The 25,940-nt window shown below is 35.2% G+C and overlaps 1 protein-coding gene across 3 annotated transcripts in view; it reads left to right on the forward strand.

Annotated features, from left to right (window-relative positions):
* Positions 1-25,940, forward strand: part of LOC150086501 (protein Gawky-like) — a 382,156-nt gene that overhangs the window by 314,869 nt on the left and 41,347 nt on the right. For all 3 annotated transcript variants that reach the window (XM_090372606.1, XM_090372605.1, XM_090372604.1), the window contains exon 14: positions 14,422-14,612. In XM_090372606.1, coding sequence (XP_090228732.1) covers positions 14,422-14,612 — 191 coding nt within the window. The remainder of the gene's footprint in view (positions 1-14,421; positions 14,613-25,940) is intronic.

Raw genomic sequence — 25,940 nt, forward strand, 5'->3', positions numbered from 1 at the left:
ATTTGTTGTATTTTTTTTTTTTTTTTTTTTTTTCTATCTAAAAAGTAACATACAGCATACATTAATCATAAATTTTCTTTCATGTATGAATGAATGAATATATTATATATGAATATTTTTATATATGAATGAAGGCACAATAAAAGAAATTCTCAAACTCGTATATTTCTTCAAAGTGATTGATAGGAAAGGTTATGTGATACTGTTGAATTGGCAAGCAAATGTCATTGAGTAGGAGGTACTAAAAATTCACTATATGGCCAGCGAAGTTTGTAGTGTGTGTATCAGCAAGAGCTGCAGTAGAGTAATTTTTACAATTGCGGAAACAGTGTCGAAGAGAAAGTGTTTAAGTATTAATGATAAAGCAAAGATTGTTATGATATTGACCAGGGTTTTAAGAAAAAAGATATTGCGGAGAAATATGGCATACCTGCAAGCAGTTTATCTACGATTTTAAAAAATCGAGAATCAATTTTAAATGCAATTGAAGGAGGAGCAGACAAGAAGCGAATTAAGTTGTGTAATATGAAGATGTTGATAAAGCTGTTCTAAAATGGGTGCAAATGATACGTGAAAAGAATATCCCAATATCAGGCCTAATAATTAAGCAACAAGCTCTGAAATTTGCACAATCCCTTGAACATACAGAATTTAATGCGAGCACTGGGTGGCTAGATAAATTTAAGAAGCGCCACAGAATTGTGGAAAAGGTTATTTGTGGAAAAAGTGTTAATGTAAGCGAAGAAGATTGCGGCAGTTGGAGGAACAATACCTTAAAGGAGATTTTGGAAGAATATGAGCATAAGGATGTTTTTAATGCTGAAGAAATGGGTTTATTCTTTAAATGTTTACCGAATAGAACACTTGCTTTTAAGGATGATAAATGTTTTGGTGGAAAGCAAAGAAAGAATCACTGTGTTAATTGGAGCAAATATGACAGGAAGTGAAAAATTAAGACTTTAGTCATCGGAATATCAAAAAACCCAAGATGTTTTAGAGGCACAAAATCGTTATAAGTTGACTACACCTTTAATAAAAAAGCATGGATGACAAGTGATATTTTTGAAGAATGGATATTAAAACTAGACAAGCGTATAACAAAAGGAAAATCGTGTTGGTAACTGACAACTGTCCAGCACATCCTGCCAGTATTTCTGCCAAACTTAAAAGTGCAAAGTTGTTGTTTTTACCACCAAACGTAATGTCAAAACTCCACCACATTGACCAAAGCATTATTAAAAATTTTAAATTTCATTATTGAAAGAGAATAATAATGAAGATTGTCAATGTGTTATCAGAAAATAGAAACTTGTAAGGTTACAATTAACCTTAGAGATTGCATCTCTGAACTGGCAAAAGTTTGGACAAACGATGTCACCGAATACACTATTCAAAATTGTTTTTCGAAAGCGGGATTTTCATTGAATACAGAAGTCGAACAACAACTGGACGAACAAGGTGAACTGCCCCTTTCACAACTGAAAAACTTTTGGTGCAGGTATTATTTGGACATTATTAGAATCATCCGGAAACATCGAAAATGAAATAACACTGGATAGTTATGTTTATATAGATCAAGATCTAACTACAACAGAACATCCAAATGAAGATGAAACAGTGTTAGATGCGACCATGATCACGAAGGAATTAATGATGACGCTGAAGACTCACCAGAACAACCCGTAGAAAAGCCAATTCACAAAGAAATGATTAACACTTTTAAAGCGGTTCGTATGGGTCTACAGCTTTGTGAAAACGTTCCTGATAATGTTTTTAATGCTCTGAACAAATGTGATCTTTTCTTTGAGAATCAGATAATTTTTTAATTGTACTGTGCAAACGAAAATTACAGATTTTTTTTTAATTTGTGATACTTACTGGCAAAAATTGTGTAAACGTAATTTAAATAAGTATGTTTTTGAAATAAAATACATTAAAAATAAATGTAGATTCCTTTTCATTTTCTATTTAGGTAACGATTTCTAATAAAAAAGATATTCTCTGTATAACGGAATTTCTCTATAATGAATTTTTTCGCTGGATTTATCGAATTCGTTATAGGGAAGTTCGACTGTATATATAAATAATGTGTGGTTTGTAGAATAAATAGTGTCTATGGAAATGAAAAGTTCACAAGGTGCCAGAACTAAGAAGATTTTAAGGGATAGTAGAAAGTGGAAGCAAAGTAGTGGTTAAACAGGTGAAAGAATTTGAAAAACCTAGTGCAAAAATGAACTGGGACTGAGGGGGGGGGAGAACAAGTAAATAAATAACACTATATTCAGATATGGGACGGAAATTTTAGCAAGAGGTCGAATCAGGGGGATGGCAAATATGCATAATCTGAATATAGTAGATGAAAATATGATACATAACCAGGAAATTCATCAGGGAACTACTCCTGACCATGTATCAGGTACTCCGTTTCGAAACTTGTCTGTAGTGTTAGAAAAAGAGGAGCAAATATGCAACCTTTTATCGTAATATTAGTAGACAAGGTAGTCCCTACGCAGTGTAAAAAATGTAAATTAAAATATTTACAAAAGTGTAATGTGGAATATAATACAAATGTATGTGAAGTGCATGAAAAAGTATAGACAAGCAAATGGTGTAAGGAATGGTAAATTCTAGGGGAGGGGAAGGGGAGAAAAGATGTTCAAAAGAAGGCGAAAATAGCGATAGGATTTAGGATAGACTGAGTGTTCGTATCATCCTCGTATTGCACTAATAGTTTTACGAACGGGGAAAAAATAGAAAAAGTCATTAAAAATACTGAACTTACTAGGTGTGTAAGGCCCAACCTTAAAGAAAGGGTTCTGGTATAAGCAAGTGTTAGTAAAAATGGGTGTTAATACCATAGGCTTGTAGAGAAGAAGGAAAAGCGAAACTAAAAGTTACCTAGAGTCATTAAGTAGAGCGGAGGAGTGACGTACACAGCCAGGAAGCAAAAGGGAGAAACAATGACGAGTCACAGAGTACAAACAAATTATTGGAGTTCCCATGGGTTCACAAATTTCCAGCCTTGTCTAACTTGTTTTTAAACTACTATGAGGAATTATTTTTTATCAGCAATCCCAAATCATAAATTTTTAGCTTTCCAGTATGTTGATGACATCTTTTAATTTTAAATTCCGACTTTCAGATATTTACCCCTCTGAACTTAAACTGAATAAAGAAAATATTTTGTTGATAATTGCTTGACTTAACTTCCAACTTCTTGGGAGATTATTTAATGCCAACTTCCTTGATCTGAAAATTATACTCTGCAGTGATGCAGTTCCTCATCTTATTGACATTTATGACAGAAGAAACTATTTTAACTTTGAGGTCATTTACTTCACAAATTGGCAATCTAATATTTCCAAAAAACATTCACAAAAATACAATTTGTATTCAAGCCATCAGATTAGCCAACATATGCAGTAACCATATCCTTTTCAGCAAAGCAATAAAAGTTTTTTATAACAAGCTTTTAAATAATAATATACCTCCCTTTTACGTCAAATACTGTTTCAGTATAGTTTCTTCTATAATTAAAAATAAGTTCAATTTCGATTTACTTGGCACCTGTCCGTGTTAAAAGTATTGTACAGTTGTGTATTATTTGATGGGATTTCCACTACTTAGTTAATAATCACTGTTCATGACTTTCATTTAAGGTTCCTTTTTGGAATGAGATTATTGTTGCTTTACTCTAAGTTTTTTTACGCGTTTAGTTTGAATTCATCCTCTCTTCTTTTTGGAATCCTGTACATATGGCTTTTTTTCCTGGACTTAAAAAAGTGTCTCTTCCCTGATTGCAACCGCTAGGTTTGGCACTTTGCTTCCCTGACACCGGTCTCTGATCTACTGTGTGTATGTATCCCTCATCATTTAACCAGGCCTTTTATTTGGTGAATAAATTTTATCATTGGATACGAAAATTCTTCTTCTTCAAGGTTTTTAATTCTGTTTCCATCAAAAGTTTTTCGCATGTCGATTTTCTGTCACGCTCTTCAGTGGATTCACTAAACCTCCAATCAATCGCAGGTGTGACTAGGTGCCTCCGTAGCCAGTTGGGCAGGAGTGGCAGTGCACACGCTTCTTGATTAGACCGGGGTTTGAGCCCATGACCACCAAATACAGAGGATGCGGGAAGGTCAGGGAATAACCACCGCATATCCCCTTGAGCAATATGGCCTTAGTTGCTAATGCTCCTAAAAACCAAACAACAAACAAACGGATGTGACTAAATGTGCTTTTCTCTTTCTACCACGGTTTGTCATCTTGGAAGTTTAGAGCCATAATCTATAAACCCTGTTATCTGATCATCTAAATTTTACCGGATTTTATCTCCTGTAGTTCAGAATTATTATTGTTCTATTTTCTGTTTCACATGTTCCTTCACATTTTGGTATGTCTGCAGCTTTCTGTCTGACATTTCATGTTTTTAGGCCATCTTTCCCAAAATTTTTTTTCGACGATAGAGGTCATCCCTATCTATTTCTCTAAATCTATAAAAACTCGGTGACTTGTCATTGTTTCTCCCTTTCGCTTCTTGGCTGTGTACGTCGCTCCTCCGCTCTACTTAATGACCCCAGGTAACTTTTAGTTTTGGTTTCGATTTCCCTTCTTCTCTACAAGCCTATGGTATTAACACCCATTTTTACTAACACTTGCTTATACCATAACCATTTCTTTGAGGTTGGGCCTTACACACCCAGTAAGTCAGTATTTTTAATGACTTTTTTCTTTATACTGTCTTTTTCTATTTTTTATCCCATTCGTAAAACAATTAGTGCAATACGAGGGTGATATGAACGCTCAGTCTAACCTAAATTCTATCTCTATTTTCACCTTCTTTTGAACATCTTTTCTCCCATTCCCTATACCTTAATTTGTGATGTGATCTACTTTTTTTCTTCAAAATGTGCCGCAATCTACCATCTCAAGAATTTCATTGCACATGGTTAAAAAAGTTAATCAACACATACTGAAAAATGTTTATAAATTTTAAAATTAAATACAATTCAGAATTCTTATTTTAAATTCACACATACATAAATTTTTAATTTATGTGAAGTTTGTGTCTTCATGTCATCCGCCAAGTTTTCAAAATTGGAGATATACTTGATAAGAATCTTCTGTATGCAAGTCTGTAAGAGTAGAGCAATTCTTCGTTTTTGTTTGTTTCAAATACGAAAATGCCGATTCACATAGAAATGTGGAACCAAAACAAGAATTTAAAAGTTCAATTAATTTTTTTACATTTGGGTATTCTTGGCAGTTTGCCGAGAAAGTATTTCCAAAAGTCTTTTTCCGATGATCTGGCTCAAAAGCCAGATCATCGGAAATTATTACATTTTGCAATGTAATAATTTCATTTTCAAGTACTGTTTCCTGCACGTGATTTTTTCTGCAATTTGTTTCGTATCTAAGTCGACATTAAATGGATAAGAAATATATTGAACAATGTCTTCAATTGTTTTAAAATCACTGAATCTGGTTTTAAAATCATCAACTTTCTCAATTTCAGAAACATTTCTCCCTATTAAATTCAAAAACAGGATATTTTTGCAAATGATCTTTTTTTTTTTTTTTTTTTTTAGCCATTGCGAAAATTGATATTTATATGCAGAAATACTACTAATCATGTCACCCACATTTTTATTTTTTTCCCTTTTAATTCCAAATTCGGATCACTTAATTTACTGGTGAAATCTGCCAAAAAAAGCCAGATCACACAACAATCCCATATCTTTGTAGCTGCTGATAATCATCTCCCCTTTGATAACAAATTTCTTAATTTCATTCAGCAAATTTCGAAATCACTGTAGAAACTTGCTCTGACTCAGCCACCTCACATCTGTGTGTAATATCAGATCTGGTTCATTTTCATTGAGTTGCATTTTGAAAAGTCTCCTTTGATGGAATTCATATTTAAAGCTATGTACATAACATTTTTAGTATTTAATCTTTCACTGGCTAACACTTGATGGTGGATGATACAGTGGTAATTCAAAAAATCTGGGAATTCATTTGGCACAATGCGATGAGTCCGTTAAGATTCCCCGTCATTGCTTTAGCTTCATCTGTTGTTATTGATACGAGCTTAAATAGTGGTAATTTAAGTTTTTCAATAAAATTTTTGAATGCGTTAAATATATCAAGACATCCAGTTCTTTCTTTTAACGAAACCATACCCAGCAGTTCTTCTCTAGTGGCAGAATCATCAAACACCATATGAATAAAAACGAGCAATTGAGCTGTATCACTGACGTCTGTAGATTCATCCAGTTGTAAAGAAAAGGGCACACAATTGTTCACTCACATTTTTACTAATTTTTTTTGATGCGTCGCATCATAGTATTTCTATTTCGAGATAATTGTAGATCTTGAAGAGCACTTTTCATTTCATTTTTGTTCTTGAAATTTTCAAAAAGAGAATCTGTTATTTCTAAACATTCATCTTTGATGAATTGACCATCAGAAAATGGTTTGCATTTTTTTGCAAGCCTGCTCATTTCAAATGATTCTGCAGTTACTGCTTTAGATTGTAAAGGAAGAAATTTTGTTGTGCGAATAATCTGGATTTAAATTCTTTTAATTTATTTTTTCTAAGGTCACTCTTAGGCAGAAAATCCAATTGGTATTTGCCATGGAGTGCATTGAAGTGTCTTTCTAAATTTCCTTTTTTGGGTATAGCCACGGAAGCATTGCAAATCAAACGACATTCAAAAAAGTATTCTAGTTCCCACTTGATAAATTATGTTTTACTCCTTTTTGTAGTATTCATTTTAAATCAAAGTGTATTAAATTAACGCATAAGTACTGTCCAGTTATTAATATTAAGTAAGCTAAATATGAATTCAACACATACACGGTGCTCTCCACAATGTAACTGTGATTTTTCACTAGACAATCCTAGCGGTGCGTGGCAACAAGAGTAGTCACGGTGTTCAGTGGATTTGTAATAAGCTTATGCAGTGGGGTGCATAATAATAATAACAACAATTAGAATTTGACTAGTCACTTTTTTATATATATTTAAAATTCGTCGTGATCGACCAAAATTAAAGCTGCGATTGACTAGTAGATCGCAATCGACTTGTTGGCCACCCCTGCCCATGCCATTTGCTTGTCTATATTTTTCATGCACTTCACATACATTTGTAATATATTCCACATTGCACTTATGTAAATTTGTATATATTTGTATTTATTTTAATTTACATTTTTTATACTGAGTAGGGACTACCTTGTCTACTAGTATTACGATAAAGGGCTGCATATTTGCCCCCCCCACCCCCCGCTTCTAATACTACAGACAAGTTTGGAAATGCAGTGCCTGATACATGGTCAGGAGTAGTCCCCTGATGAATTTCCTGCTATGTATCATATTTTCATCTACTATATTCAGATTATGCATATTTGCCATCCCCTGATTCGACCTCTTGCTAAAATTGTCCTCCCATATCTGAAAATAGTGTTATTTATTTATTTACTTGTGTTTTTTTTTTTTTTTTTTTTTTTTCTCTCTCCTCAGTCCCAGTTCATTTTTGCACTAGGTTTTTTCAAATTCTTTCACCTGTTTAACCACTACTTCGCTTCTGCTTTCTACTATCCCTTAAACTTCTCTTAGTTCTGGCACTTCGTGGACTTTTCATTTTCACAGACACTTTATTTATTCTACAAACCACGCATTATTTATATCCGTTTGCTTCCTCTACTGCAGCACTATGCATTTTAGAGCATTAGACATACTATAACTTTTGTTATTTTCCTCCTTCTGCTTCTTAACTTATATATTACTACTACTACTACTACTACTACACACACACACACACACACACACACACACACACACAGTCGGAACTCTAGCTCTCTTTAATGAATTTCCATACAGGGAACTTTGTTGATATTCCCCCTGGTCATTGCATTGAAAATAGTTTCTGTTGTTGTTGTTATTTGGTTTTTAGGAGCATTACCAACTAAGGCCATATTGCTCCGGGGATATGTGATGGTCATTCCCTGACCTTTCTGCATCCTCTGTATTTTGTGGTCACAGGCTCGAACCCTGGTCTAGTCAAGAAGTGTGTGCTACGCACGGCTGCACTTGCCCACCTGGCTACAGAGGTGTCAATAGTTTACGTATAACGAAAAAAATACCCATATAATGAACTCGTTTCAAGCGACCTGGATACACATTTGTTTGCAATTTTGGCCTTTAGGCAATAGAGCTGATGCTGTAGAAAGCACAAATTAAGAGCTAAAACATTTTACAATTTAATGGTGCCTGTAAAACCCTGCAGGAGAAAACTGGCCAACCATGACGTGGTATAGAAAAAGATAGAAGTTTGGGAGAGACCTTTGCCCAGCAGTGGGTCAACAATGGCTAAAAAAGTAAAACCTATACAACTTATACACTACTATGCCGAGAAGTCCCGCTGGTCAGCTGTCCACGGGCATTGGCTCTTGTCAACCTATTTTCTACCGTAAGCATCCTATTAGAGAATTAGGAGAGAGTGGTTTTCCTTTATTGGAAATTCATATGTTGTTTCGAAGAAATGAGTTATCCACACTTTCACTAAATTTCACATGTCTCTGTTTATATGGTAGCTACAAGTGGTCGCTAATTTCAGTTTAGTTTTAACTGCTGTGCAAGTAACCTTACGGTGTCTAAGAGGAAATCCTTGGGAGTGTAGTGTGAAAATGTGGAAGTACTTAATAGTGTAGCTCATGGCATTAAAAAAAAAAAAAAGAAGTCACTTTAAAATTTGTCCCTGCCAGTAGTGTGTTAACCATTCTGAAAAACCCTGTTTCGATTCTCAAACTGTTTAAGGAAACGGGACCCAGTCGGAAGCATGCGAAAGGGAGGATGTAGATCATGGGGTGGGCAACAGCCGACCCGCGGGCCACATCCGGCCTGTGACGATGTTGAATCCGGCCCCCTCGGTAAATGCATAAATATAGAAAATCCATACCTGACTACACTCGCCGTAAACGTTCGGCTTAATTCGGTTCAATCGGGAATCGCGGCCAGTACAACAGTAACCAAGTGATTCTACGCAGCGTCAAAGAGTTTCCTAATTATTATTGTAGCATCGATCGAACGAAGTTCCTTTGGGTTTGACTTCTTATTGAAAAAAATAATATTGGTGCGAGATATTTTATGTTTTATGCCTTTTCTAATTATTACAATTTTTAATTTAATATAATTTATAGCCCATAAAATGAGCCAATTAAAAAAAAAAAAGAAAAATTGATGCCGAATGCCACATTTTCAATGATAATTGGACATTCAGATTTTTTTTAAAAAATACATTAATAATTTGGTAATTCAAGCAATATAACATTTTTTAGGTTCTGATTTTTTTTATTAAATCGTTTAATCTATTCCGGCCCGCATTATGATGCGAAAGTTTCATTCGGCCCGTTGACGAAAAAAGTTGCCCACTCCTGATGTAGATGAATCAGTTTTTAAGTGGATGAAAGTGATTTGAGACCAAAACATGCTGATATTAGGGCTATTAACAAAAGAAAGCACTATGTTTAGTGCCCCATCTTTTCTGGGGCACTAAACATTCCAAGCCAGTTCTGGTTGGCTGGACAAATTTAAAGAGCATCATGGCTTACTTGAAAAAGTTATTTCTGGTGAAAGTGGAGTTGCAATCAAAGAAGACTATACCCATTGAAAAGAAAAAGATTTGAAGAAATTATGGAAGACTAAGAGTCCAAAGGCATATTCAATGTTGATGAAACAGGTCTATTTTTTAAATGTTTGCTGAACAAGGTACTGGCTTTTAAAGGTGATAAATGTTTAGGTGGTAAAAATAGTAGGGAGAGAAAATTACTCTTGGTTTCAAATATGGTTGGTAATGAAAAACTGAAGCTTTTGGTAATAGGCAAAAGTAAACATCCTCGGTATTTCAACGTAGTAAAGTCGTTAGAGTTGGACTAAAACTACAACAAAAAACCTTGAATGACAAGTGAAATTTGAGCAGTGGATTTTAAATTTCGATAGAAAAAAGTTGACAAAATAAAACAGAAAAATCACGTTGAATGTCTACAACTGCCCTGCCTACCTTCACTTGGTAATTTCGAAACTTACAAGTGTGAATTTTGTTTTCTTCCCTCCGAATACCTTGTCTAAACTGCAGCCAGTGGACCAAGGTATTATCAATTATTCGAAAATGCACTACCGAAGGCGCATACTGAAAAACATTATACTGAGAATAGAAACCAACCAACCTATAGATTCTGTTATAGATTTGTGGATGTGCATATCAGAGTTGGCAAAAGTGTGGAGTCAAGATGTGTTGGAAATAACGATTAAGAATTGTTTTGCAAAAGCAGGTTTTGCTAAAATGCTAATTAACAGAGATGAGAGGGGTGAACTACTAGAAGACATTGAGTAATCTTGGGAAGAGTTCCAAGCGAGGTTTAATCAGTGGAGAAATTGTTCTTGAAAAATTTTTAGGAATTGATAATGATGTCATAGTAGCTGAATATCCGAGTGACTCCAACATTTTGGAGCATATTTAAAGAGCTAGTGACGCTGTTAATGATGAGTTGGATGAAAATGAGGGCAATATTAAACCTTCCAAACAAATGTTGGCAGCATTTGAAACTTTGCATCGGGGGCCTTCAGTGGGAAGAAAATGTAACAGAAAATATATCTGAGTGCTTAAAGTTTAAACAAATACGAACATTTTTATGAATGGTGTACAGTAGAATCCAATGTACAACAAAAAATAACCAAATATTTTATGACATAATTCATAAAAGTGTACTAATATATTTTGTGCATCATGTAAATAGTCATTTCTTAAAATGTTAGAAAATTTATTCATTCCCACTTCTTTCCCATCTTTTACACTGTATTTCTGAATTTACTGTAATTTTTCATTGTTGTAAAGGTCATATTTCTTTATGACGAATTTTTTCAAGGGAACGATAGATTTCGTTATATAGAGGTCCAGCTGTACACATATTTCATTAATTTGATCACTTTTCAGATTTTTTTTTTTTTTTTTTTATCCCAGTTGAAAACCCCAAGTTACGAGAGGTATTCAAACCTATAGTACTTAGTACCATGCATGGGTTGAAGGTTGAAAAGATGAAAGAAGATACTTGTTGACATTAGACTTGAATTTTTGTAGGTTTTAATTTTCAGTAAACATATATGAAGGAGGGTTGTTCCAGAAAACGGAAGTTGAAGGAATAAATGAGTTAAAAGAAAGAAGTTGGATTTAAGTTTGAGGTTGGACAGTAAAAGGATGCTGACTGGTTGCAGCACATATCCAGACTGGTTTGTAAGAGTGAGCAGGAATTATAGCAGCCAATTCAGAACAGTGCCCTTGGAGATATCTGTAGAAAAGAGCATGCAACAAGAACAGAACATCTGTGAGACATAGTGGAGAAACTTTGTTAGAGATGGGTCATTAATTAACCTAACTGCCCTCTTTTGAATGGAATCTAGAATCATGAGAAAGATTTGTGCAGAGTGAGTTGCTGTTTGGAAGAAAAGTAGAGTGGAGAGCAAAAGAGAACCCAGTTTTTTAGATACAGAGGAAGCAATATTTGTGATGTGCTTATGCCAAGGGAAATTAGAAGTTAGGGTAATACCTAATAGAGATGTATGATCTTATCTAGAAATCAGTGTCATCAAAGCAGAAGAATCCTTTTTGTGAGATATAAGACAGGACTGAGTTTTTGAAGAATTTTGAGAATTTATGGGAATTAATAATGGAAGCTACACTAAATACTGAATGTGGATAATATCTCACATAACTTTACCAATAACTTATGTTCTGAATAAATGTATGAAATATAAAAAATTTTTCTTAAACAGCCTCTGAAATCGTATTTTCTTTCAATTTGTACTGAAAGCTAATGGTAGTCTTAAATTTTTGCAAATGACTGTAAAATGTGATCATGACATTAACATAAAGGGCAATTTTTTTATTATCACTAATATCCTGCATTTATTTAAAAACTAGATTAGAAAAAAAAATGTGAGCAAAACGAAAACATGCAACTCCATTGACGTCATTACTCAAGTACTACAACTAGATAAATTAGCCGTAGCAATAAACTTTCCTCAGTTTTTTATGCCTTTAGAAGTTTAGTGAGTCTGGGTATCAGGCAAGGCTAGACAGAGATGGAAACTGGTTTGGATATTTTATTTGGCGAATCAAATAAAGAATGAATGAAATAGTACATACGAGAAAAACCTTAAAGAGAAAGAACAATTGGGTAGTAATATCGTAATATACATATTATATGTATCACGTAACTAAGAAAGCTTACCCTTGGAAGGGTGATATTCAAGACATTTAATCACACAATTTCATCAATATGTCTGAATTCTGCATGTCCAAAAAATTTGTACTCGTGCCATGGGTTCGCCACCCCTGCTCTAGGGAGTAAAGTTTTATCAGTGTTGCCCGTACTTGTAGACAGGAATCTGTTTTGTATAGATGATATTCATTTGAACAAAGGTGGTGCAAGGATTTTTGCCATTATCATTGAGCATTCTTTAAGGGTTCATGGAAACTTCTAGTTAGGGAGGAGAAGGGTAGTACAGATCTGCATTTATCTGATGATATGGGTCAAAGTAATGCTTGCACTTATCTCATAAATTCTTGTTTGTTTCCACAACAGCAATATTGGTAAGATGTTCTGAGGGTAACGACATTTCAAATGAAGTGAAAGTTAAAGCTTGGGATACAAACCTAAATGATTTCAAGGGTAATAAAATAAAGATTACTTAGTTGTAGCAGTGTCTACAGTAATGTCAGGGGTGTTGTCAATAAAGTGGCTGAATTTGAACTGCTGGTTAGGACAATTAATGCTGACGTGGTAAGTCTAACAGAAATTAGGTATGGCGAGTTCCACTCTTGGTATCTATAATGTATTTAGGAAAGATAGGAGGGGTGGTGGTGGTGTAGTACTTCTTATCAAAAGATGCCTGAATGCGAAAAGAGCTTTTGCTGAGTCTGAAGTTACATCTGCCAGCATAAAATCTGTGGTGTGAGTTAGTTGGAAGAAAAGGTATAATGAGAATGGGAGTAATCTACAGACCAGAAGATTGTGAACAGTATGATGGGAGTCTTTACATGCAGATGGAATGCGCAAGGAAGTGCAAATGTCTTATTATGAGTAAACCTCAATGTGCCCCAGATTGATTGGAATGAGTGGGAGGGAAGCTCACCTTGGAGAAAAAAATTTCTGAATAAACTAGATTATTATTTGTGCCAGCATGTCAGAGATTACTACCAGGGACGAGAATATTCTTAACCTCATCACTCACAAATTAGATGATATCACAGAGCTTAAAATACAGAAACCATTAGCTAGTAGTGATCACACAGTCGTCAGTTGGAAGATGAAGAAAGATGTTGCAGTTCTTAAAATAGAGCTTAAAATACAGAAACCACATCACAGAGCTTAAAATACAGAAACCATTAGCTAGTAGTGATCACACAGTCGTCAGTTGGAAGATGAAGAAAGATGTTGCAGTAGTTAAAGGTTAAGGCACAGGTTTTAACTACAGAAGAGAGACTCACAGTTTAAGGCACTGTGGCATCTATTGATTCAGTAGATTGCCAAGTGAGGGCAAATACATTTGAATTATGGAATACTTTTAAAACAAAAATCAGAAGCCATGAACACATACATACCATTAAGAAAATATTACAGGAGGGGGATGGGGGATGCTGAAATGAGCGACTGTGGATCGATGTTCATTTGAAATAACACTGAACACTGTTTTCAAAAACAGAATGTTATATCTGAAATAGTACTGTTACTTAAATAATTACAGAAATAAATATCACAGTAATAGCTGCCAGTTCACATTACATGGACACAACACATTGATGTGCTGTGTTTTTTTTTTCAGTGTTTGCATTTTTAAACTATTTTTAAAAGTTAAGTTAATATTTTATTTTTAAGCAAAAATTAAACTTATACCAATTTTTCTTAGGTCATGACTATATGAAAACTGTCAGTGCATCAAGACTTATGTCATTGTTCCATCCTTGTTATAGACCGATGGACTTTGTTTTCATTAATCTTTTTTTTAATGTGAAGATTCGGGAACAACTAAAATTATTTACAAATTTTGTTGAGTTACTTTTGTGTATCTCTGGAGACTTGAGCTTTTGATTTAAATGCAAAACATTCCAAGAAAGGCAGAAATAAGCAATTGCAGGATGACATGAAATTTGTAAACAATAAAATAATCTATACAAAGAGCACCTCTACATATCAGCTAAATTGTGAATTGAGGTATCAATTAATTAATAATGAATGTTTGCTTTTTGACATATTTAGGGATATATAGCATTTGTTAATATTTGGTATAGCTTCCTCTCCCTTAATTTTTATTCTTTCTTTATATATTATATATATTTTTATTTTATTTTTTTTTTTAAGTACAACTTCAACCAAATCTGCAGCTGCTAAAGGCAACTGGGGATCTATTACTTCTGATCATCCACAAGATCATTGGGGACAACCATCTAAGACAAGGGGACCACCTCCTGGTCTTTCAAGCCAAGGCAAATCAATGGGTGGAACCTGGACATCAAGAGACAGTAATAACCATGGCTGGAACTTGACTTCCTGTAAGTTAAATATTAGAATTAATGAAGAAATCTAAAAAATGTTGAATCTTCAGAAAATTCCACTTTTTTTTTTTTTTTCCAGAAATATTTTTTTCCATAATGTTTATTAATCAGGGGTAATTCTTAATATAGGGTTGCTTCTACTGAAAGTTAATTTCAAAAATTTTATGTAATTTTAAAACATTTAACTTTTCTGTGAAAGTTCCCAGAAAAGTCTAGAACTTTTTCATTAAAAGTTCTATGGCACAGAGAACTTCATAGACTGTATAGTCATACCATCATGAGAATGAACTAAAAGTTGCCACCAGACTGAGTTTACTTTAGGAGTAAAGGTTGATGGAGTGATTATGTTACTTTGATTTTTTTTTTTTTTAATGAATTATAATTTTAAACATATAAATACAGTAGAACATTGGTTATCCAGAATAATTTGAAAGGCTGATTTTTCTTCTTTTTTTATTAATGGTGGTAGTATTTGAGACAAATGTTTATTATGCCACAAGTGTATTTCTATCTTTTTTTTTACATCATATATCTGGTGAAATATTGGATTAGGACTGATGGATTTTCTTGGAAGCCATGAGTGATAGTTTAGTCATTTGCTTTTGTGTACCCAATTTTCCGTGACATACTTTGTTCTCTTCATTTCATAGTATGTTTATTTTAGCTCCAGCCTGAAGCTGTGGGATTTATCATTTTTCTCGGGGATTTTTTTTTTTTTTTTTTTTATGGTAAAATGTCAACGAAAAGAAACAGCACTGAAATGGGAAGAAAACCAAGAAGACTGCAATTGAGGAACTTGAGAGATTTAGCAACAAAAAAAATAGGTCACAACAAACAAAACAAAAACAATCAATCAAACATTATTTTAAAAAATTAGTTGAAATTTTTTCCACATAAAATTTGCTGTAAAATACCTATCCAAATATACATACATATGTAAGTGCAAATTTTTATGTATAAGTTATTGTTATTATTTTAATTAAATAAATTCTTTTTTTTTTTTTTCCTCCATGCCATTTAAAGTATTTTTCTTTTACCTTAATACATTATAACAGAATTTAATTTTATCTTACATTCTCTTATCCGGAAAATTTTGCTATCCGGAAGCAGTCTGACCTTAATTATTCCAGATAACTGATGCTCTACTGTATATAATGAATAATGTACAGAATTGATTCTGTTCTCATTTCAGTCTGTCTATAATAGAAATTTAATTTTTGCATTCACTAACCCCATCTATTTCTTAAATAGATGGGGTTAGTGAATGCAAAATTCATTCTTGTGATGGTGGGGCTATATGTTGACTAGTATGTTTTCAAATCAAAGCAACTTTTCAAATCTCTTAAATGCTAATATCAGTTGTCTTTAGTTTCTGGGCTTACCACAGTAATGTGCACTTTCCAATGTTACAAGTGATCCCTGCTTAACGCTGATAATTCGTTCCGTAAAAACAGAACGCTAAGTGAATCCCCGCTAAGCGAGCGCCGCATTTCCATAAGGTAACATATGTATTTGTGAGTTGCGGTCGGGGCCATAGGATATTTCCTAATCAATAATAAACGGTAGTGAAAAGATGCACAAATGTCGGTCAAAATATTTAATAATCAAATATTGTACATATAAAATATTCTGCATTACATACATATATAATTATGTGGTAACTACTTACGTATCAAAATTAAACTTAAAATTCCAGTTAAAATCATGAATTTAATTGATCTAAATCACTTTAGATCAATTAAATTCATGATTTTAACTGGAATTTTAAGTTTAATTTAATTTAATTGATGATTAATCATAAAAAGTATGTCGATTTTCGGTTGAACTTTGGCACTCTTCCAAATAAAATAAAAGGGGTATTAATTTTAAATCCCCTGAAGCGTTACCACCCAACAATAAAGTCAACCGATCCTTCCCCGCTTTGAAACCTGGCATGTTTTTTCTTCTTTCAATATGAAACTTCTTTTAGGCATTCGTTTCCACAAAAGTCCTGCTTCATCTATGTTAAAAACTTGTTGAGAAGTATAACACATAATATCCCTCTTCAATAATTTTAACAAGTTCTTTTTTGAAAGTTTCGTCTCCTTCTGCACTTGCGGCTTCTCCCTGGATTTTAAATCTGTTCAACCAGCCTTTACTAGTTTTAAATGGTTCAACATTTTTTTTTTTTTTAGGTGAGTTTTCTTCAGATCATCATATCGGCTAATCTCTCTATCTTTTTTTTTTAAATAATATTTAACTTAACTGAATTCTGCATTGGATATTATCTTCAATTAAATTAGTTAAAGTCTTTCCATTTCAATCCTAATAGCCGGCCTAGCCCTAGTTGCTTGCAGTGGAACAGCTCTTTCCCGCTGCTAAAATTAATTCTTTATTTTTTTTTTTTTTTATAATTGTTCTTACAGTTAAACTTGCAGATCCTAAATTATGGCACACATTCGCTTGTCTTTGACTGGAATCGATTCGCTTCAAAACGTCTGATTTAATTTTCAAATTCAGTCTTTTTCTTACATTTATAGTCTTCGTACTGCACTCAGACGTTGCTTTTTCATTCTTATCGGCCATTATTAACTCTTTGAAAAATGTAATTGCGTTGGTTGCATTAATTATGATACAATGTTCAAGTAAACTGTCTGTTTCGCACGATGTCTAATACGGTACTGAGTGATGATTAGACTTCAGATAAATGCATATAACGCAAATATTACAAGCAGTGTACTTGATAATTTTTTAAAATGTTGATCTCGGAACTATGTAACAAGTCACTGTACTGCAATTAAATTAGCGTGCGAGAAAATTTCACTGAGGGTGGGAAAATTTCTCAAGTCGGCGTGGGAAACGTTCGCTTTGCTATTCATTTTCAAGCTATCGACTCCATCAAATAAAACGATTTCGTTAAATATGCCAAAAATGCAATCTGTAAAAGAGCGTTATAGTCAGATAGGGGTTATAATATAAGAACAGCGTTATAGCGAATCAGCGTAAAGCGAACCGCGTTATAACGGGGGCCTGCTGTATTTAAAATGAGGAATATGTTTTTACTTGAACATTTGAATTTCACCATTTACAGACTACATTTTACTGGCACTGGTGCTTTTTGATATTCATGTACACTGATTGCCCACTTTATTGGGTACACCTACTCTTTTCATGAAACAGAGCACTCCTTTAGTAACAACCTCAGTAACTAGTATGAATTCCTGGGAACTGCAACTTTGCTGTGATACTCATGTACAACTGCCATCTCAGGCATATTGAGATTGCTTCAGTAACCAAATAACATCCAACAAATGGCTCCTGTAGTCAGAAATATCTTGTTGATGTAAGATGCCAACAAGACTAGTGCAGTGTAACAGAAAGGCTGCAGTTAGACAGATACCAACCCAGTACAACAGTAGTGACCAAAGAGACATTTGGCTGCTACGGGTTATTTGGAAATTATTTCCAACCAGGTGCATCCTTTCATGGCTTCAGTGCATTCATGTGCAGGTCATTTCTTCCAACAGGATGCACTGTTCACATGACAAGAATTGTACAGAACTGGTTCCAGCCCAGTAACAGAGTGAATTGAGACTGCTGCAGTGGCCTTTCCTAGCCACAAATCTCAGTCCAGTTGATCATCTTATGGAATGAGGACAGAGTTGAGCTCCTCGACCAGCAATTCCCTGTTGCCATGCCATGATGAAACTTGGCTGTTTTGGGACTAAAGAAGGATCTGCTTGCTATTAGGTAGGCATACCTCTTAAAGTGACCGGTCAATGTACAGATGTAACTTCACCAATATGAAAGTTAAACTGAGAGAATTCATCAGTATTCTGCAGTGTATGGCCAACCAAGAGAAAACATCTTTAGTTAATAAGAGTTCAACTGTTAAATAGTTTAAAGTTCTGTTATTGTCACCTATCTCTTGATGATCTGTAAAAAGCTTTTCCCGTGATTCAACAAATTTAAAGTATTTGTAAGATTTTTTTTTTTTTTTTTTCTAATTGTAATTTCTTTTCTTTCCTAATTGTAATTTGTAATTAGAAATTCTTTCTAATTTCTAAATATCTTGATTTAAGGAATTATGTGCAAAGCACTCATGTTAACAGCCATTAGTTTTCTACTTGAGCAATTGAACTGATACAAGGAGTGGCCAAAAAGTTCTGAGAATGGGAGTATAAAAGACATAGGTACAATATTTTATGGTGTTTTATTTTTCAGTGTATTCACTCTGACATTCAATACATTTATTGTATGTAATCTGCAGATTGTATAATCCTTCAAAAAAAAAAAAAAAATTGAGGTTGAGCATCAAACCAGACTTCTACAGCTGCTTTTAGCCATGGATGAAGATTTTTATCCATGCCAGAAGTTGTGTAGCAAGTAGTTGGTAAGAGTTTTTGATATTCTGCAGTCATTAAACATTTCAAATTTGATAATTTATTATTCAAACTAAACATAGCAACCATGATTTCACGTTTCACTTCTTCAGTGATACGTTTATTATTCCTGCAGATATTTTCCTTCTGGAATCCCACAAAGGAAGTAATTGCAGGGATTAGGATCTGGAAAGCATGGTGGCCAAGACCATCCAAATCCCATATTGTCTAGGATATTAAAGATGACTCCATCATTAAAATGTTTCTTCCATATTCACTGAAATCCTTTGGTGAACTGGAACAATGTTGTCTTAATCCATAAATAACCAGGGTAGGTCAGTTAGACCCACACAGCCAAGGAGGAATTTGGCAGTTTTGTGCTATTCATCTACTCCATCCACACAACTGAAACTCTCAACACCTTTTAACAAAAATGTTTTTTTTGTTTCCCCATTTACAGCTCACAAATGTCTGTCATCATAAAAACAGGAAAAGTGTGGGGTCGAGTATGAAATGATAGTAATCCTTTTTAGTTTATTCCCAGTTTAAGTAGGAAGCATCTGTTGTTTGTGCATTAACTCTAGCATGCAGTAGCTGTAGTGCATTTGCTTGGCTAAGGTATCTGTGAGTGTTCTTTTGTTTAGATTCGAATAGAAAAGAACTACTTTATAATAGTTCCTTTGCATGCAAAGACAATCAGTTGGCACTTCTCACAATGAATTTCTTTTCAGAAAAAAAAAATATTTTTTTTTTCTTACTTCAGTGTGTTTTTTCATACTTCATTGCATCTAATAACAAAATTTCAATGAAATTCATTTATTGGCAGCTTCGTTATAAATTGCAAAAAGTGGTGTCGAGCAGAAAACAGCACATTACCCACTGGATGAAAAATAAAATTTGTGTTACTGACATAATTTGTTTTTCAAAAATTACATCATTACAACACCTTTCTGGAATATATATTTGATCTTGTAACAACATTTCAAGAAAATTCTATTGGCGTCTGTGTTATAAACTTTCAAAAAGCAGTCTAGCTTGGACAAAAGGGATAAAAATATGTGCACTACTCATAATGGATTGTTGTTTGAAAATTGTATTACAAAATCTTTAATATACTTGACATCACAAAATTTTAGGGAAAAAGTCTGTTATCAAACTTCCATGTAAAGTTCAGGATCAGTATCACTGTAAAGTTTGCTTTTCTCTTATGAGTTGCAGAAAAGGGTATATTTGATTGAAAAATATCCCCTCCCCCATTGTGACAACAAATGTTTGAAAAGGTTGTTGGTTCACATAATTACTCTCGAGATGGTCTGTACATATTGCACATTAGCTATTAGATGGCACCCATTACTAAGTAACAACTATAGAATCAGAAAATTATTTTCTGTTCAGTTGGCCACTTATTAGTAACAAACTATATTCCAGCCAAAAAAAAACACATTGCTGTTCTTTGGTTTTACTGCACAGTGCTAAAACTATTCTATGTGTATCCCCTGGACAATACATTAACTTCCAATATGTGGTTATACTTTTGCTGGTTTTGTACATTCAGTGTAAGATGTATAAAATCAGTAATTTGAGAAAGTAAAGGTGTGGGGTCCCTCAGGGATCAGTTCTTGGACCACTGTTGTTTCTCATTTTCATAAATGACATCGACAAAGGGATAGGTGTGATGTCAATTTTCAGATGACATAAAGATTAGCAGAGTCATTAATGATCAGTGCCAAGCAGCGCTCCTTCAGGATGATTTGAACAGACTTCAGAAATGGTCAGAGAAGTAGCAGTTATACTTTAATGCTGCTAAATGCAGGTCTTACACTTGGGGAATAGCACTGACAAATAAATTATATGCTTGGTGGGGTTGAATTGAAAACAGTGGAGGAGGAAAGGGATCTGGGAATTACAATACGGGCAGATATGAAGTTTTCTGAACAGTGTAAACAGGGGCCAGGAAAGCCCATGGTGTCCTATTGATGAGTTATCAAACACTATCCTGTAGAGATAGTAGGTCATAATCTCACTGTATAAGGCATTGTAAGACCACATTTGGAATACTGTGTTCAAGTATGGAGACCTCATCTGAAAAAAGACATCAAGCTTCTTGAAAGGGTCCAATGATAGGCAACTTGAATGGTGAGATTGGCAAAAGACTCATTATGTGGGCTACAGAGCTTGGCAACCAGGCACCTCAGAGGTGGCCCGATTGAGGTTCATAAGGCTCTGAGAGGGATTATTAAAACTAATAAAAGTGGAATTCACACTGTTCTGAATTTCATCTAGAATTTGGAAACATTTAAAACAACCAAGAATCTGTGCTGGCTGGACCAGTCATAGATTCAGGGAGCACTTCCCTATACCAAGGTGCTTTAATTGTCACAAATTTGGTCACACTGCCAGGTTTTGTAGTCAGAAAGAACCTATCTATGGTCACTGTGCAGTGACTGGATATGACTACAAAAATTGTGGAAATAAAAATCAACAGCTAAAATGTGCAACCTGCAAGGCAGCACCACTGACCTGCAACTGCCATAGTATCAGGTTACAAAAGCTTATAAAGATTCTCAGTGAGTCCATGGAAGCTATCTTACAGCAGATTAGTGCCGAGATCTCTGCAAACTTTTCTGACCAGCTATTTCCTATCTATAAATTCAGATACGCCCCGCAAGAAGAAAACAACCTGCAAAGATTATCAAAGCAGTCGATTTGATCTCTGCATCATGATGTCGATTGCACTCCCACCACTAATAACAAAGCCAATTGTCAGTCCAGCAGTTTGGCAAGTGCCTCTCTGATTACACAGGAAGATGCAGTGGACATCTGTCAGTGCTCTGCTGCCTTTGAGGCTCCATCCCTCTCTTCATGTCCCATCATCATACCCCCTCAACTTGCTTTTATTTCAATCGCTGCCGAGCAAAAACGTAAGAGAGAAATACAAAATAACGAAAATACCCTACAGACTACAGAACTCTAGTTCCAATAGTATTTCACATTTGCCTTTACCAGAAACAGGTGCCTCCATAGCCAGGTGGGCAGGAGCGGAAGTGCGTAGCACATGCTTCTCGATTAGACCGGGATTGGAGCCCGTGACCACCAAATACGGGAGATGTGGAAAGGTCAGGGATATTACCACCACATATCTCCGGAGCAATATGGCCTTAAAAACCAAATAACCAACCTTACCAGAAACAAGTGGAAACACCTTGAATGGGACCCACGCTACTGGTAATGTCTGGCAGTGCAAAGCACCTTGCTTTTCTAATCGCAGGGGTCCCTGGTACTGATGTTCGTAGCATATCCAACCGAGATTTGAATGGGTCGGTTATATTACGGCCTTCTTACACAGGAGAAAATCTTCATCTCCAGATTAGGCATCCTACTTATGCCTTATTTGTTGTCACGTGCCCAATGGGACAGTCCTCGTTGCTATTGAATTTTCAGGACTGGTCGACAGGTCACTGGTTAAATCCATCTATTATCCATCTATCCCTGTACTACCATACAGAGATAGATGGATAATAAAATCAAGATCAAGTAGCCGATTTGTAATATCATGGTAGAAACCAAATCCTCTCCCTCTCTGAGGCAGGGGATTAACGGTGTGTGCTGTGTTTTTTCCAGAACGTTCAAAGCATTAAACACAAGCTTCTCGTGCTACAAGCCTTCATGATGATGGCCGACTTTGATTACATTTGCCTTGTTAAAATGTGGTTACACAATAACAGACAGCTAAACATTCTTGCTAATCTGCTTGGATATAAATGTTTTGGCACTGGAAGAACTGAAAAACGGGATAAAGGAACCATGATCCTGTATAAAGATGAATATTAGTCTATAAAGTAACACCTGTCCAAATCAGATAAATTAGAAGCCACCCATGCTATGCTTTTAATGGGAAAATAAAATTACAAATCTGTGTTATATCTGCCTCCTGTGCACATCAGGATTCGAGAAATGAGCTCTTTGCATGGCTTACCATTAATCTCAATCCAGCTGTAGATACAATCCTGTTAAGATTTCAACATGCCAATTCCAAAAAACATGCTAATGCAAAAAGAAATCTTGGCTCTTATTTATAACTTAATCTGAAACAGCTGGTTACTCCAGCAACTAGAGGGAATCAACAGTTGGATGTTGTCTATTACTTAGGATTCGATTAGCAGACAATCTGTATGGGATTGGGATCTGTTTCGTCAGATCACAATCCCATACCTGTAGATACCACACTCAGTGTTGCTGGAGCTGTCAGAGGTATAGCGGAAATTTTAACAGCATGCACAGAACGGCCTTTTCTGTGCATGCCGTTAAAATTTCCGCTGGAGACTCTTCAGCTGCTGGCCCTAAAGGTCACAAAAATTGCCTATGAAGGAGCGTCGAGGGTCATAAGGATAACTGGGAAATCCAAAAACTGGTTTTAATCCACAGATAAAGTATGCCTTTCATAAAAAGCAAAGGCTGTACAGGAAGTGGCTGAAGATAGGCCATCCTGACCACATTCAGTAAAAAAAAAAAAATGTGCGCTCACTTCATAAAGCTGAAAAGACAAGCACATTACTTAGCTATGTTTTCAAAGCTCAAACAGGGAAAAAGGATCGTTGTTGATAAGAGAAAAAAGGGTCTCACAAATGCCAAGGTCTTTACTGAATGGTCCAAGAAGACATTTGGACAACCTTCCGCACCCAACCAATCAGCAACCGAAGAAAACAGGAAGAGATGATCTCCTTTACCGAATCACAGGAATAGAACTCACTTCAAACTTACTAAGAAAGACACCTCTAACAATCATCACAATTACAAAAGAAAGCATGAAAGCCATAAATGAACTTCCTGATAACTTCCCTCTTTTCATGGTTAAAATCAGCAGCCCTTACAGTATTGAGGTGTTGCATCACACCTTCAATGAAATCATTCAAAAAGGTACCCGCCCCTATATATATATATATATATATATATAGAACAGCTACATAGTCAGGCCCATTCCCAAAATAAAGAAACTAAAAAATGGCAAAGATTACAAACCCATAGCCATAAGTTGCACCCTCTTGAAGATTTGATGAATTTGAAGTGTTGGTCAAGACATCAAAGGCCGATATTGTTGGGATAGGAGAGACGTGGTGTCACAAAGATATAAGGAATGCAGAACTGGAATTTGGGGGGTACAATGTGTACAGAAAGGATAGACAGGACAGAAAAGGAGGGGGTGTTATGCTGTTAATTAAGAAAAACATAAAATCAAAGGAAGTGCACCCAGTTAATATAGATGAACAGTGCTCTGTTGAGTCAGTTTGGTGTGAGATAAGCACTGCGAAAGCAAAAATAAGAGTAGGAGTGTGTTGTAGGCCTAATAACTTGAATGAGTACAATGAACAATTGTACAGAGAAATAGAGTGGGCCAGTAAATCAGAATGTCTTATAATGGGGGATTTTAACTTCCCAGATATTGACTGGAACTTGTGGGTTGGTCACTCACACACTAGTCAGACTTTTGTGGATTTATTGGATGATTGTTTTCTGCAGCAGCATGTTCGAGAGGCAACTAGAGAAAGTAACACTCTTGATCTGGTTATCAGCAGTGATCATTCGTGTATTAAGAATTTGCAGATAAAGGAACCACTAGGTGGCAGTGATCACAGTGTGCTGAAGTGGGATTTACTCAAAGAGGTAACTACCGTCAGGGGTAAAGGAAAGGGTTTTTGCTTCCGTAAAGGGGAGTACAGTGGTCTCAGACAGTTTTTAAATTCTGTACAGTGGGATCAACTGACGATGTTACAAACAGTAAATTCTAAGTGGGTAGCATTCAAGTAATTAATCATGGAAGCTACTAGACTTTTCATACCGATTAAGAAATATTGTTCAAGGTTTAGGCCTAAATGGTTATCAAATGAACTAATGAGACTCGTGACAGAGAAGAAAAATGCATGGGATGCATATAAATTATCAGGCGACGCAGAAGCCTGTGGCAGATATAAGCTAGTCTGTAATCAGGTCACAAAGGAGGTTCGGCAGGCGAAGGCGGATTACGAGAAATCTTTGGCAAAAGATTCTAAGAAAAACAGCAAGGATTTCTTTACTTATATAAACTCTAAAAGGAAGGGGATGAATATGATTGGTCCACTTGACATCGATGGTTCGACTGTTGATGATCCTGCTCAGATAGCAAACAAACTGAATGAGTATTTTGCATCTACATTCACACGTGAGGAATTATTACAGTTGGAAAATGGAAGAAGGTTATCAAATTGTAGCAGTGTGCTTAATGATTTTGTAATAACTGAGAGCAAAGTGGAGGAGAAATGTTGAAGTTAAATATAAGAAAGGCACCTGGGGTGGATGGGATCTATCCAGTTATTTTAAAGGAGGCGGCAAAGCAACTAAGCAAACCCTTAGCCATAATTATGAGAGCATCCTTGGACTCAGGGGAGGTTCCCACAGACTGGAGATGTGCAAATGTATCCCCAATTCACAAAGGTGGATCGAAGGGTGACACGAGTAATTACAGACCAGTTAGTTTAACTTCTGTTCCGGGTAAAATAATGGAGTCACTGGTTAAAGAAGCATTGCAGGATCATCTAGACAAGACTGCAGCAATAATTCAGACACAGCATGGGTTTGTTAAGGGAAAGTCTTGTCTGACAAATTTGATTGGTTATTATGATGTGGTCACAAAGGAACTGGATGCAAAAAATAATTTTGATATCATATACTTGGATTTCAGGAAAGCTTTTGACACTGTTGCGCATGGAAGACTACTGTACAAATTGGAGCAGAATGGTATTAAGGGTAAGTTGCTACAATGGATAAAAGGATGGTTAAGTGGGAGAAGACAGAGGGTGGTAATCAATGGGTGCTGCTCTTCGTGGACTAATGTTATTAGTGGAGTCCCACAGGGTTCGGTGTTGGGTCCACTGTTGTTTTGTGTATTTATCAATGATATTGATGAAGGTATATCAGGCTTAATGTCGAA

Source organism: Mastigoproctus giganteus, chromosome 4, assembly GCF_048544385.1.
Source record: "Mastigoproctus giganteus isolate SK-2022 chromosome 4, ASM4854438v1, whole genome shotgun sequence".
Lineage (NCBI taxonomy): Eukaryota > Metazoa > Arthropoda > Arachnida > Uropygi > Thelyphonidae > Mastigoproctus > Mastigoproctus giganteus.